This window comes from Sturnus vulgaris, chromosome 17 (assembly GCF_052056855.1).
Source record: "Sturnus vulgaris isolate bStuVul1 chromosome 17, bStuVul1.hap1, whole genome shotgun sequence".
In the NCBI taxonomy this organism is placed as follows: domain Eukaryota; kingdom Metazoa; phylum Chordata; class Aves; order Passeriformes; family Sturnidae; genus Sturnus; species Sturnus vulgaris.
The window spans coordinates 9027761-9041827 of NC_142259.1; the positions used below are offsets into that span (position 1 = coordinate 9027761).

Genomic DNA, 14067 nt, shown 5'->3' on the forward strand with positions numbered 1-14067 from the left:
TTGATACGGGCACATGGTGAACCTCCAGCAGGCAGCAAATCGTAGAACAAACAGCTTTGGTTGACTTTTCTACTTCTCTGGTGGCCATGCAAAACAAGTGGTGACCTAAAGCTCATGTTGACTTCAAAACTACCACATTTCTCAACTGACGTGGATGAAACATGTTGTGGGTACTGAAAATCTTGGTTTTAAGCCAGTTCTTATTCGAGCATGTTGGGACTCAGCCACCAAGGCTGGGTGAGCTGCCAGGGCTGTCACACACTCCCAGATCCTGCCTAGCCACTTCTGGGTGATGGTAAAAATCAGAAGGTCACTTTTTAGAGAGCAACCTGCAATTCTCATCTCAAACAAATGACTCAAAACACCTCTGCTATAATTATCTTTTTTTTTTCCCCTGCAGAATGTCTCTCTGATTCACTAAGCATCTAAATAATGAATTAATGATTCCAAATAAATCAGAGTTATTTTTCCCTATGAATACAGGGAAATCAACTCTTGCAATTTGATTGCCAGTCTCGCAATATTTCCCTCTAAAGCCCTGCTACCCTGGAAACGTGGTTATTTGAGGCTCTGACGCAGGGTCCTGGCTTTGCCTGCTCATGTGGGGCAACAGAGAAATATTCCACACCATCCACAGGTAATGTGTAAAGATAAAAATCCCCAAACCAAAAGAAAATTCACTGCTGTCCTCGAGGCACAAGGCCACATCTGCACACAGCCTGGGATCTGCCATCCACACTCCTGAGCCAGAGATGAGCAGCAGATCACAGCTCATTTCTGTGCCAGCACACGCAGCAGCTGAAGGAAAACTGTCCTACTGGATGAGCAAACAACATGCATCAGAATTTCTTTTCCAAGCTATTCTCATGAGTGATGATTTTTAAATGTATAGAGTTGGACGAGAGAGGGCTGGATGAGCCCTTATTAAAGTGAAGCATTTTCAGAAACTGAGCACAGGAATGCAGTGCTCAATTGAAAAAATATCAAGTAGATCAAATGGGTTTTTTATTTTTCCTGGAAACACATGATTCAGGTTATGTGTTTGCAGGAGCTGTCTTGGCCCTGTGTTCTCATCCTGACATCAGCACTGCTGTTGCCTGCCAGAGCCAGGAGCCAGAGGGGAGTGTCCTCATGCAGGATGTTCGGGCAGAGCTGGCAGTGGCACCTGTACTGCGAGTGAAACCATGGGTCAAGTGAACACCTTAAACACACAGGAGGCAGGCATGAGAGAAAACTCTGTGCTCCAAGGGGTCCAGGGAACAGGAGATGTGGAGGGCATGGGGGCTCCAGCCATTCGTGGGCAGTGCTCCCCATGCCCTGCCCTGCTCCTCTCTTCCCATGTCTGTGCCTCAGTTTCCCCAAAGGTTGATGATCTGGGACAAAGGGAATTGGTCCCAGTCTGTTCCTCTCATCCTGCTGCCCTTCCAAACCTCCATAAAATTGCTCTGCAAGTGACACCCCAAGCCCAGGCTGCAGGAGCAGCTGAAGTGCACAGAGGTGAAGGGGGCAGAAGCAGGGCAGAATGGAGAATCGCTTCCCTGAGAGGTGCACTCCCATGGACTCCCTCTGCTGCTGTCACTCCGGGAGCACAGACCACCAGAGGCTCTGCAAACCGCAGAAAAGCCATATCTTCACTACACGGAAACCTTCTACACTTTATCTTCTCGGTGGCATAGTGCTGAGATTTTATAACTCAGGCAGGAAATAACACACAATGTTTTGCCCCTCTTATCTGCTCCAGCAAGCACTTTCCGAAATCAACAAACACACTGGTACTCTCAACACCCAGCTAACATCTTGGGCTTCCCCGCCGTGTCCCCGAACCGCCGTCCAGCGATGTCCAGCTGCTCCCAAGGAAGGACGGATGGGCAGTGGGGACGGCTGGGCAGGACTCGCCCTCCCTCCTCCTCCTCCTCCTCCTCCTCCTCCTCCCCACTGATTGCTGAGATACCAGCCTCCTCCCACTCCCTGCCCGGATTCAATTCTCGGAAAGCTGGCGGCCGTGGCCCTTCCACAACCTCAAGTCATTTCCCCAGGGTGGTCCTATGGCTTATCAGGGCAAACATCCTTGTTGATTGCTTCCCTGTCAACTCCGCACCTGCAGATTAAAGTGATTTCCGGCCCCGTTTATGCTGCAGCAGCTGCTCAGCAATGCAATCGAGGCAGCCTTTCCTCGGGGTCACTGGTTTCAGCCTTTGCCCCCGTTCCTCGGTATCTGGGTGTCTCCTGCATTACGGTGCCGGTGACAGGACAGGAAGGGCACAGCCCATCTCATTCTCCATGCACGGGTCGGCACCGCTGAAAGGAGGAACGCGGAAAAGGTTTTTGTGCTTGGAGAGGAAGATAGAAGTAGGCAGCAGGAGCAGCTGTAGGGAGGGGGAAGCTCTTGAGCAGGCTCACTCTGCCTGTCCGGGGGCACACAGCCTGGTACATCTCTGCCTGCGGCACCGGGGATAGCAGCATGAGCCCCGGGCAACACTGCCAGTCTCCTCCTAACCTCTGCTCCCGGTATTTCTGAGCCTTGGAGCCAGGAAAAAGGCTCTCAGGAATAGCAGTGAGGGTGGCTCATGGGGTGCAGGTTGCAGCCCCCGGTCTGGAAAACTGCGAGGTTTCTCCTGACCGCGAGTGGGACAGAACAGAAACAGGCTGAAAGCTTTGTCCCCTCCTCAGACATCCCTCTGCCACCTCCCTGCCTCCCGCTCCGTCCAGGCACTCCCAGCACCCAATATAGCCAAGGGGCTGCGTGTCCCTGGTGCCCGGCTCCGGGTGCCTCAAGTGGGCTGGGGGGAGGCGCCGAGGGAGCGGCGGAAGCTCCGCTCAGGCTGCTTTCGGCACATCCTCCCGTGCCCCGGGGAAAGTCCGGCAGCCCCAAGTCCCGGCAGGAGCGGAGAGCCGAGGGGAGACGCAGCCTGTGCCGGAGGACACTGCGGACACCGCTGCCAGCCCTGTGCCAGCCCTGTGCCAGCCCTGTGCCAGCCCTGTGCCCCATGGCTGCCGAGGCTCTCTCCACGTGGCCCGGCAATGGCAGTCGGGCTTCTTGCCCCGTGGATTCCGCCTTCGCCCAGCGCTTCCTGCCCGCCGTGTACCTGACCGTGATCCCCCTGGGGCTGCTGGGGAACGGGCTGGGGCTGTGGCACCTCTGCACGGGACCCCGCGAGGGTGCCCGCCAGCCCCTCAGCCTGCTGGTGGCCAACCTGGGGCTGGCTGACCTGCTCTATGTCAGCACTCTGCCCTTCCTCGTCAGCTACTACCAGCAAGGCAGAAAGTGGATCTTCGGGCAGGTTTGGTGCCGCCTCACCCGCGGCTTCTTCCATCTCAACCTCTACGCCAGCATCGGCTTCCTCACCTGCATCAGCATCCATCGCTACCTGGGCATCGTGCATCCGCTGAAGGCACGGGGCAGGTGCCAGGGTGCAGCCTCTTCGGTGTGGCTCAGCATCACGGTCTGGGTGTGGGTCATTGCACAGATAGCTCCTGATCTTGCCTTCAGCAAGACAAATGCCGTGGGGACGCAGTGCCATGACACGACAGGACAGGAGCACCTGGGCACTTACTTGCCCTACACCTTTGCTGTCACCGTGACTGGGTTTGTCATCCCGTTCCTCATCATCATCGGGTGCTACTGCCACGTGGTGTTTGTGCTCTGCAGGAATGACAGCGTGGACCCCAGCCTCAGGAGGAGAAGCATCGCACTGGTGGTTCTCGTCATGGTTCTCTTTTCCGTCTGCTTTCTCCCCTACCACATCTTCAGAAACCTCAACTTGTTTTTTCGCTGGCGACCGCAAGGGTCCTGCACACAGGCTTCAAAGGTCTACATTTCCTACCAGGTGACTCGGGGCCTGGCCAGCCTCAACAGCGCTCTCAACCCCCTGCTCTATGTGGTTACCAGCAAAGACTGGAGGTCACGAGTGAGGACCGTCCACCAGAGCGCCAGGCAGTGTCTGAGGTCATTCTTCGGGAGCAAAACCTCTTGCCAGGCAGCTGAGAAGAGAGACATCATTCATTGTAAGGGAGAGGCTTCTAACGAGCTCTGACACCTGACACCCCTGCTTCTGCAGCATCAGCTTGTGCTTGGCCCCTCCCTGGGGGCAGCCCCTCACCTTGACACCTGCTTTGCAGACATGGTGACAGCAGCGTCACGGGCTCCGTGCACACAAGGGACAGGCAGGACTGTCAGCACCGAAGAGAAAACTGGGACCAGATTTTAAAAGCAAAACTACTCAACCCAACCATTTTGCCTGCAGCACGCCTGGAGATGGTAAGAGATGATCACGTTTGCTCCAGTACAAAGTATTTCCTTCCTGCCTTTCATGCAGCAGTCTGAGCTGGTTAACAACCCCTCAATGCCCAAATCCTCTGTGACTGAGGGATGGATGGGAGGGAATGACACCTTGTCCCTTCACTGCATCCTCTCTACTCTACTGTGCATGGCTTTGAGACAGGATTCCCTCTTTCATCTAAGGAGAGGTCTTGCGTTGCAGAACAGCTGAGAGGGCAAATTTTTGCAGCAGGGGAAGAGCCTTGGAAGTGGAAATATTAATTTTAAAATCAAGTTTTAAGTACATTACTAAGTTGTTCCAGTTCTGGGGTGACTGAGCTGTTTCAGGATCTGTGGGATCCTCTACTGCCCACATCCTTTGCAGAAGAAAAAGAACATTTTTGCCATTACTCCCTCTCTTTTGGAAGAGCACACAGCCGAACTAACAAATGGGCATTTATAGGTTTTGGAAGCTATTGGTTGGGGTTTATTTTGGAAGGTAAATGACTGCAGTACCCTGAGCTCCTGCTTTCAGTAGGAAAATGCCAAGAGAGTTTACAAATCTTCAGGTGAGTGCTTGCATCTTGCATCCAGCTTTGCAAGAGCATTAGATGTGACTTATAAAAATTAGATGTGCAAATAAAAAGAGAAGCAGCACTGGTGTGAAGGCTTGTGAAGGCAGAGTGTGATGGCAAGGGCAGATATCTGTCATCACCAGGGGTTGCAGGTCTCTTTGAGGTGAGCAGAGGCTCCCAAGCAGCATTTTGGTTTTTAATAGTGGTGTTACCCACTACAATAGCTTGAACAATTCAATAATGTGATTTGCAGCAGGCAGCTTTTGGAGCTCAGCTGAAGGAAGTGGACTGAGAATTAAAATCAGCCCTTTCTGGGAAAGCACTGACCCATGGACGGATGTCGTGCTCTTTTCCTGACATTTATCTCTGTCAGCTGCTCCTCACATGGACCCACCTTAGCTGGGCAGTGGAGGGAGCACAGCTGGCTTTCCGTGCAGTTTATATGTCTACAGTGCAAATAAACACCTCGTGCTTTCAGTTGTGAGTCGTCTGGCTTCTTTTAAAGCTTTATGGGAAGCTGGGAACCATCTGGCCTGAGGGTTGGAGCAAGGGCCTGCCTGCTCAGGGAGTGGTGATGATCTTCCCAGTGCTCTGCAGACAGGGAACTGCTGGGAGACTGCAGGCAGTGGGTGGAGAGTGATCTGTGACAGGCACACACTGAGGAGTCTGCTCAGCTCCAGTCAGGGGTCCAGCAGAGCCTGAAAAGTCCAGCTCTCACTTCATCCAGAGGAAAACCAAAGATAAATTCATAAATTCACCAATGAACTCTCTCTGTAGTAGGGAGATTGAGACATTAGGATCAGACCTCTCCTTGCACACATGCTCCAGATCTGGGCTTCTGCAGAGCTCTGAACTCTCCTCCTTTCCTCAAAAAACACCCACGCCTCTGAAAGCTGCCCAGCTCTTCCATCTTCACACATGGATCCTGTCTAAGGTGCTACAGCTCCCCACAGAACCAGCCTTGGCTCCCACAGCCCATGGGAGCTGTGACACCCTGTCACTGCCCCCACTTTGGTCAGGATTGATTGAATAAAGCATCACTGCATGCTGGGGAAGAAACGCTGAGTAGGAAGTGCCAGCAAACTCTGCTCTCAGCCCCTGCATCCTTGTGCCCAGATGTGTCTTCTTGCCTAATCCAGTGCCCCCTCCCTTCACTTTTAATCATGATTTAAAGATCTGTGTCCTAAGAAGGATCTCTGAGCCCCAGGGACAGTTACAGGTACAAATCTGCACAGTTTTGTGTATTCCGTATCTGTCAAAGCAGCAAAAGCCAGTAAGGATCTGTGTATTGATGTCTGAGCTATTTAGAGTCGGATTTTTAATTCTTTTTTTAATCTACAATTTCACAGTCCCCTTGATTCTCAGATTGTGCTGCTTCCTATATGAACTGGAAGGAATGAGCTTTCCCTTTATAGGCGTGTGTGTGATTAAGGTTCAACTCCTGGCACATGAGCCTCTCCACAGCTGATGATGGGGCAATAAAACCACCCTCCTTCCTCCAGCCTTCCCTCCCCCATCCCTCCTTCCTGCCCTCGCTGCCAGGGATGTTCCTTCCCTCCCAAAGGCAGCTGCTGCTCTCTGTGGGACAGGGAGGTGTGTGGGCACTGCTCCCCCCTCAAAACCTCCCAGCTCTCTCTGGCACCAGGGAATGTGATCATCCTGGAGAAACCAGCATGGGCAGCACCCAGTCTGTCCCAGCTCCCACTTGTGGCTTGGGAAGAACTTTTGGGAGTGGGTAAACGGGCAGGGAAGGTGGGGAACTGTCATAATCCTCCTTCTCCCAGCTCTCTGCCAGACACTGGCAGGGCCACACACAAGCATTTGCTGCTGACAGGAAGGGGCCAGTGCCACTGGAGAAGCTGTGCCATGGTTGCCTCCTGAATCATCACCCCTTTTGGGCTCCTGGCTTATGATGTGCTGAACGTTCCTCTTTCCCTCCCTTGGCTGTTGACAGACCTTTAAAATGTCTAAAAGCAAGTGAGAGGAATCCCACCTGCACTCTCTGCTTTTCCCACAGCCTCTCTGGTACAGCAGCATGGAGCAATGGTCTTGTCTGCAAAATCAAGCTGAAAGCAGATTTTTAACTCCTTTACCAAGATTAGACCCAACCAATAAATCAAACACGGTGGGAATTCCCCTCCTGACACTAATGGGATCAGGATCAAGCCCGGAAATTTGGCAGCATTTCTTGCTTCATTAAATAAACCGCTCTTGGTTGAGGATATGTTGCAAACACAGTCAGGGTTTGTTATGTTACAGAGAACTTTTAAGCTGACAGCCCAGGGAAGCCAGTCAGGCAGAAATTACAGGCACATGTACAGATGCACAGATGTACAACCGCTTTCTTCCTCCAAAACGCAGAACTGGTGGGTTTTTTGGCATGCAAAATACTCTACAAGAAGAAAATATTGCTATCAGCAACATCTAAATGCACAGGAACTCAACTCTGATTAATTCTTTATTTCATTTTGCACACATTAGATAAAATCTGGCTCTGACTGAGTTCAGGGGTGTTGATATGGCCAGTTTTAGCAATCAGGAAGCCCTGATTGCTAAACAAGTGTGGGTTGGCTGCCCTGTGCTGAGAGCATGGACTCATGCCTTTGTGTCAGAGACTTCCACAGCCTGGGAGAGCAGGAACTGCTGCACACAGGGGCTGGGGGTGCTGGGAACATCATTAAGGGACTGAGATGGTGCCCAGGTCCCTGTTGGACAAACAGGCCATGGCCATAATGGGAGAGCCCTCAGGCCCAAGTGAGGTGTGAGCACTGTGTGTGAAGCTGGAGGAGAAGCAGCCAGAGCAGGAGGCTCCTGCAGGACGTGGCTCCCCATTACTCCAGGCACAGCAGCAGAACTTTGTGGAGCATCTTTTACAGTGTGGTGGGAGGCTGCAGTGTGCACACAAAAAGGAGTGAGTCACTCAGGTCACTAATGAAAGGTCACAGCATCCTCACATTCTGAGAGGCATTTATTTCTCCAGCAAAGCAATTTCATTGCTGAAGTACCTTTGGCTGCAGTGACAATAGAGCTGACAGGTTATCTTATTTACCAAGGATATCGATCCGACTGGGAAGGAATAGTAGATGCAATTATCCAGGTGAACTGGGAAAAATGGTAAATATACCTGCCACTGGGTGCTGTTGGTGAATATTTTAATAAAATAGAAAAAGCTGATTCTTTGTCTATACTACGTGGAGTGCTTTGGCATCCGAGGGACCAACAGCTTGTGCAGGAGAGAGCAAATCACAGAAATAGCACAACACTTAGCGTGCCTGTGTGAAGCCATCAGTCCAATGCTTCTCCTGCAGTGCGTGCAGCTATAAATAGGTGATGCCGTGCTGCGCGGGACCTGGGCAGCGTGAGAGCGAGGAGCGCAGGGCCAGCCCTGGCCGTTCCATCCCCGGCCGTTCCATCCCCACCGCTCCATCCCCGCCGTTCCATCCCCGCTGCTCCATCCGCTCCATCCCCACCGCTCCATCCCCACCGCTCCATCCCCACCGCTCCATCCCCGGCCGTTCCATCCCCGCTGCTCCATCCCCGCAGTTCCATCCCCAGGCTACATCGGTACGTGCGCTACAGAGCGACTGCGGCTGCACCCTGCGGGCACGGATCTGTCCTGGAGGACTCGCCGAGCCCAGGTATACAAGAGTTGTGCCATTTTCCACGCCATTTCTTTAAATATTCCCCGCAGCAAGCGCTCCTTGCTCCAGATCGCTGCTCAAGGCAGGCGCCAGTGCAGGAGTGGGGCAGTGAGAAACCCCCGGGAGATGCTCAGTGCACCACGACCTGTGCTGCTTCCTCAGCATCCTGGGAGGAAGCTATCATTTGAATTTTGCCCAACACCTCCGCTCTGTCATGAGCAGGAGACACTGAGATCCAATCTGGCTCCCTGAAGAGCCCTTCGTGCCAATGCACAGCCCAGCCAGCGTGAAATTCTTCTGCTTGTTTGGGCTTACGGGCAAAAAGTTTACCCTAAGGAGCATCAGAGAGCTCCCAGGCTTTCCAAAGGCACCACAGCTCCTCCTTGGAAAGGCTGCTTCCATGCTGTGCTCAGGACATCCAAGGACAGGAGACAGATTAACTCTGTCCTGGCTGTCTTTGCTCACATGTGGCGGTGCAGAGGTGCACCTCTGTGCTCAGCAGAGGTGGGACAAGCACTCACCACAGCTCCCAGTCTGCTCTTACCAGCACAGTCCACCTTACAGAACCTCCGTGTCTCCAGTCCAGGCAGTGGGGAGACAGTCCCATGGCAACGGGAAGCTGCTGGCACGGAGGAGAGCTCAGGGGTAGGTTCACTGGTGGGGATGCCAAGAGCCAGGAATTGTCACTGAATGAAGTGTCACTGGGTTTGGAGGCAAAAATCCCCCTTTGAAAGTGTATAGTGCTGGCCACACAGTGCCATCCTGAGAGTCCAGAGGAGATGGGGATGCAGTTCCTTTGGGATGCAGCTCATCCATGAGCCTTTGGCTACCCAAGACCCCAGCAGGTCTGCACTACCCATCATGAGGTGCTGCAGCTTCCTCGGGGCTGTTGGCAGAAAGAATTTTTCTGTGTGCAAAGCTGAAACAACAGGTCCATCCCTGTAGCCACTATCCCACTGCACTGAGCTGGGATGTGAGAAAAGCTCCGGCAGGGTGCCCCAGGACAGACACCAGCAGCACAAAGGGCACAGTGAGGGAGAGGGGCTTCACGAGCTCAAACATTTTTTCCCTTTCCAGCGGGGCATGTAGAAGCAGAGGGTGGCCCATGGACCAGCAGACCACCTGGGAGTACAGGACACATCCTCTCCCAAAGGCACAGCACTGGGATGAGTGCTGGACTTGCAGCCACACCTGCCAATCCCAGCCTGGGGGAAGTTCTCATTGCTCCAAAAAGGGGGCTGCTCATACGTGGTTCTCAAGCCAGAAATCCCCAGATGGCCATGTCCTGAGTCTGTGCCCCGTGCTCTGTGGAGATGCACGGGCTACCCAGAGCATCACCTCCTGTCATTGCTCAATGCCTCAGCTCCCGCCTCAAGAGACACTTGAACAAAGGACCTAAAGCCGGTTAAATGGTTCAGATCACAGAGAAGCTTCTGGCTTATTTTTCCATTTACCTCAGGTGGTTTTCCTGCCTCCAAAAAACCCTATTGTTAATTTAATTCCCTCTGACTGATTCATGGCAGATCTGGCGTCCCAATGCCAGGAACAGCTGTGATTCCTGTGCCACCATTTGCTGCGCCCCAGGTACCACATGGCCCCTGAGCATGGCTGCAGAGAAAGGGCCAGGGCTGGAGCAGGGGACAAGCAGCTGGGCCAAGCTAACAGAGGGACATTTTTGCATTTGCAATTCAGAGAGGATGTATCTTATCTCCCCAGTTAATACTTGCAGAGAAAAGCCTGGAGAGAAACAACTGGAAACTCTTTGTATATAAACAAGAATTAGTAAAATCTGCAGTTTTAAGGTGGAGGAAGAAAGAAATCCTGACACGGTGCTTACACTGCAAGAGAAAACAAATATTTCATTTTGTTCTGTTCATTCCCCACTGGGAACCCGCTGTGCTCTCAGGCATGGGCAGCAGGAACATTTTCACAGGGCATTTTCAGCTCCCTTAGCTGGGAAATCGCTTGTGGCCCCAAAGCCAGAGCCGTTCTGGCCAGTGGAGTGTGGGACCAGCCATGGAGCATCGCTAGCAGGGGAAGAAAAATGAATCTTCTTGGAGGAATCAAACCCTGCATTGAAAGAAGTCGGTGCCTGGCTGGGAAGCTCAATCACTCAGCACCGGTTCTTCAGAGAAAAACAGGAAAGGACATCTTGAATTTTACTGATAAATGCACTTTTCTCCAGCTGAAGTCCCGGGGCCGATTTGTTTCCTAGCGGGTTATTTTTAGAATCGAAAGGAGCCATTTGCTGTAAACTGTCTGCCCTGGAATCGGAGCTCCGGGGGCCGCGGCAGCGCCACCGGCTCAGCGCCCCGGCTGTCCCCGCTGTCCCCGGCTGTCCCAGCCGGAGCGGGGCTCAGCTGGGAACCCGCCTCCCTTCCTCCCTGAAACACATCCTGAAGTCACAGGCGCTGCCCCCTGCCCCTCCAGCCCACGGCGGCGGCACTTTGGGAAGGGCGGTGCCATGGGGTGCCATGGGGTGCCATGGGGACCCGGTTAGTGCACCCCCCCTGCGGGCAGGCACCTTTGGCACCGAGGCCACCGAGCGCTCACCTCATGGCACCCAGCATGGCACAGCCCATCCCTCCCCTGGGTGTGTCCCGCAGGATCCCTGCAGCTGTTCAGGACCTTCCCAATCCCGCAGTGCAGCGCTACCACGGCGTGGGCTGCCTCTAGGACAGGGGCAAAGCTGTCACCGGGGAATTCTCCGAAAGAGCCTGACATATTTGTAATTCCTTCCCAGAGCCTTTGTCCCCCCCCCCCCCCCCCCAGCCCTGACCTTCCAGGCAGTCCCACAGGCTGTGATGCAGGGAAGGCATTTTTAGCATTATGATGATGCCACCGTGGTGGGAGCAGAGGCATGCCCGGGATCAGGCCGTGTCTCCCTGTGACCAAATTCCTACATTCAGTCTGTGCTGGTGGCCATGGCAGCTCATCTCCACATTCACCTTGCCCAGGAGCAGGACCCTTCTCCAGACACATTCTCACGCATCCAGGGGCTCCTGGCAGTAATTGGTCCACTCTGGCACCTCCCAGCTCCCAATCCAAACTGGATGACAGCTTTGATTTAACAGGCTCTCAGCAAATATTTCCACAGAATTTTAAGTAGAGGCATTATGATTTTATCTTATTATTTTATAATTAAAGCCAAGATCATCAAACAAAATAAATGAACCAACTGAAGTATCTGAGATCAAGAACTTGCTAAAGCAGAGCAGTACCTTTCCCGTTTGGTTGTGGTCCAGGCGCTTTATGGCAGGTACTTTGTGCCTGGCTGATGTTCAACTGACAGCTTTCCAAGCATATAAAAAACTTATTAGGCTGAAAATAGAGTTTGTGACCATAAACTGTCAGGAATACTGTCAGCATTTCCAGCCCAGGTTTGCTTTTTGTACAACCACTGGCAGATCAGGCTGCTGGGGGGAGTGGGGGGGGAGGGTGAGGCTGTGTGTCACCTCACAGAACCCATTTGGGTCGGAAGGGTAATTGGGAAAGGCTTCCCAATGAGTTCAGGGGTATTAGGAGGTGGCATGATGAGGTTCAGCATGGCTGGTATTGGGTAAGGTGGTTGAAGACAGTCACACATGGAACTGTGTCCACCTGCTCTGGGGTTGGAAACCTCGAAGTCACATCCATGGGAGACCATGTGGAGGCAATCTGCATTTACAACCACTTTATTTCCAATGCTTCATTAGTTCCCTTGCTGAGCTTCCACATCACAATGCAGAGCAAAGTGCCTGCAGCCATCTGAGCTACAAAGAGCCCAGGAGGGAGGCAGCAGGAATTCTCGGAGCTGAGGGAAAGCTGTGAGGTTCCTGTGCCTGCAGTAACTCTGAGCATGGCCAAAAGACAGATCCGAGGCAGCTCCAGCATGCAGGAGGATGTTTTACAGGATGATTTGTGGAGTCATGGGACAGAGGCAAACACTACATCCAGCCTGGATCCAATCAGGAATGCTGTGTCTGCAGAGGAAGGCATTGCCATGGCCCTTCATGGAGGAGGGATTGCTCTGTGCCCACCTCCTGTGCTGCCTGGCTGGGAGCAGCCCAGCAGTGCCTGGAGTCTGCTGTAGCTTAAGGACATCATCTGGGAAGCTGCAGCTGGTTCTTATTCATATCCTGATACCTAATACTTTTTAGAAATTAACAAATCTGTTGCTTTAGAAATACCCTGTGGCTTTTCCAGGCTACCTGTAATCTAAATATTAATGTCATTAAAGCTAGAATGGCTGATGCTTTTACTAAAGTAAACAAAAACATCAATTTGGTGTTTAAAAATAACCAAAATAATCAGAGTACATCAGGATGGTGACCAGGGCCTCAGAGAGCTGGAGCACCTTGCAGCTGAAACCAGGGAAGGGACTGACACCTGGTGGGGCTTGGGATTGACTCAAGCAGCCCCACACAACTCGTCCCTGTTTAGTGCTTTTCGTCTGAGACTGCTAAGCAGCTTTGCTTATTTCAATCCATTAGAACTAGAAAAGCTTTTTAATAAACTCCCTGCCAGCCTGGAATTAGTAGATGTGGGCCAATTAGACACATTAATTAGGCACTGGTTTAAACACAGATGAGGTTTGACTTTGTTTACCAGCCTCAGAGGGAGCAGCTTCTCAGAGTTCACCTCCAAAGGACTGGAAAAAAGGCACGTTGACTCCCAGTTGCAAGCACCTCCCCACACAAACACAGCACTTGGACTGAAGTTTTATTTTCAGAGCTCCTGTTTTTTGTTTGCCTCCCCATGCAATAAAAATGAGATATTTAATCTCATAATGCAACTTCTCACTGAAAATCAATGATAAAGTACATTATCTTGCCTGCCCTGAACCCACGGCTCCAGCTTGACCTTCCTCAAGCAGAGCGGTCTGGAGAAACATAAAGGTTGAACTTATGGTTTCCCAGCAGGAAAGTGTGAAACTTTCCTGTGCCTCAAGAGGAACAGGACAGGATGGCCCTCCACGACAGCCGTCTGACACAGTTTGGTGTCACTCATACCCTGTGATCACTGCAGGCAGGAAAAAGCAGTGTGTGAGCAGTGAGAAAGAGAGAAGACTGAATCCAGCCTGAATTTTGAAGCCTCCAGTCCCACTCCAAACTATAGCATCAGCTTAACCCTCCAGATATCACCTGGGGACCCCAGAATCTGACCTGCAAGACACTGGCGGTCCCAAAACCCCTCCTAAAATATACATGACAGGTACCCAGAGATGCAAGCATCGCAAGATCATCTTCCTCTGTAATGGAACCAACAGAAGCTCAGTTAGCAGCTCTGGCTCCTGTCTCCTAGGTGGGAAGTCATTGCTCACCAGTGGAGATGACCAGCACCAGGTGAAGTGCATCTCCACGAGCAGGAGACCCCCACACATCTCTGGAGCTGGAGGTTTGACAGCATCCCACCCCCTAGCAGGGCTGCAAACACTCCACGGGGAGCACAAACCAGACACATTCCTCCAGCAGAGGCTCTGCCACATGATTTAGGAGGCTGCAAGCCCTGTGATGTCGAGCAGCACGCCGACAGCTTGTGCTGCTCCTGATGGATGCCGGAATCTATTTTTTTCTCCAATAACAACTTTCACTAATGGTGCTGGCACGGAGGC

General features: G+C 52.4%; 1 protein-coding gene across 3 annotated transcripts; it reads left to right on the forward strand.

Moving 5' to 3' along the window:
- Positions 1-2836: 2836 nt before the first annotated feature.
- LOC106860896 (P2Y purinoceptor 1-like) lies at positions 2837-5310 on the forward strand. Of its 3 annotated transcripts, XR_015807342.1 has the most exons (3): positions 2837-4005; positions 4120-4258; positions 5087-5310. XR_015807342.1 is itself a non-coding variant. In XM_088175024.1 (2 exons), exons 1-2 carry the CDS (start codon positions 2988-2990, stop codon positions 4206-4208), a joined length of 1107 nt encoding a protein of 368 aa, XP_088031150.1. In that variant the 5' UTR covers positions 2837-2987; the 3' UTR covers positions 4209-5310. The 3 variants fall into 3 exon arrangements, 2 of the variants coding, with proteins under 2 accessions (XP_088031150.1, XP_014744486.1); XM_088175024.1 differs by having other exon boundaries at positions 4120-5310; XM_014889000.2 differs by having other exon boundaries at positions 2837-5310.
- Positions 5311-14067: the final 8757 nt, after the last annotated feature.

Bases quoted from the DNA above. Each gene is read 5' to 3' on its own strand.
- LOC106860896 (XM_088175024.1), top strand. From the start codon at position 2,988: ATGGCTGCCGAGGCTCTCTCCACGTGGCCCGGCAATGGCAGTCGGGCT. The intron at 4,006-4,119 runs GTAAGGGAGAGG...CCTGCTTTGCAG, and splicing joins GAAGAGAGACATCATTCATT to ACATGGTGACAGCAGCGTCA.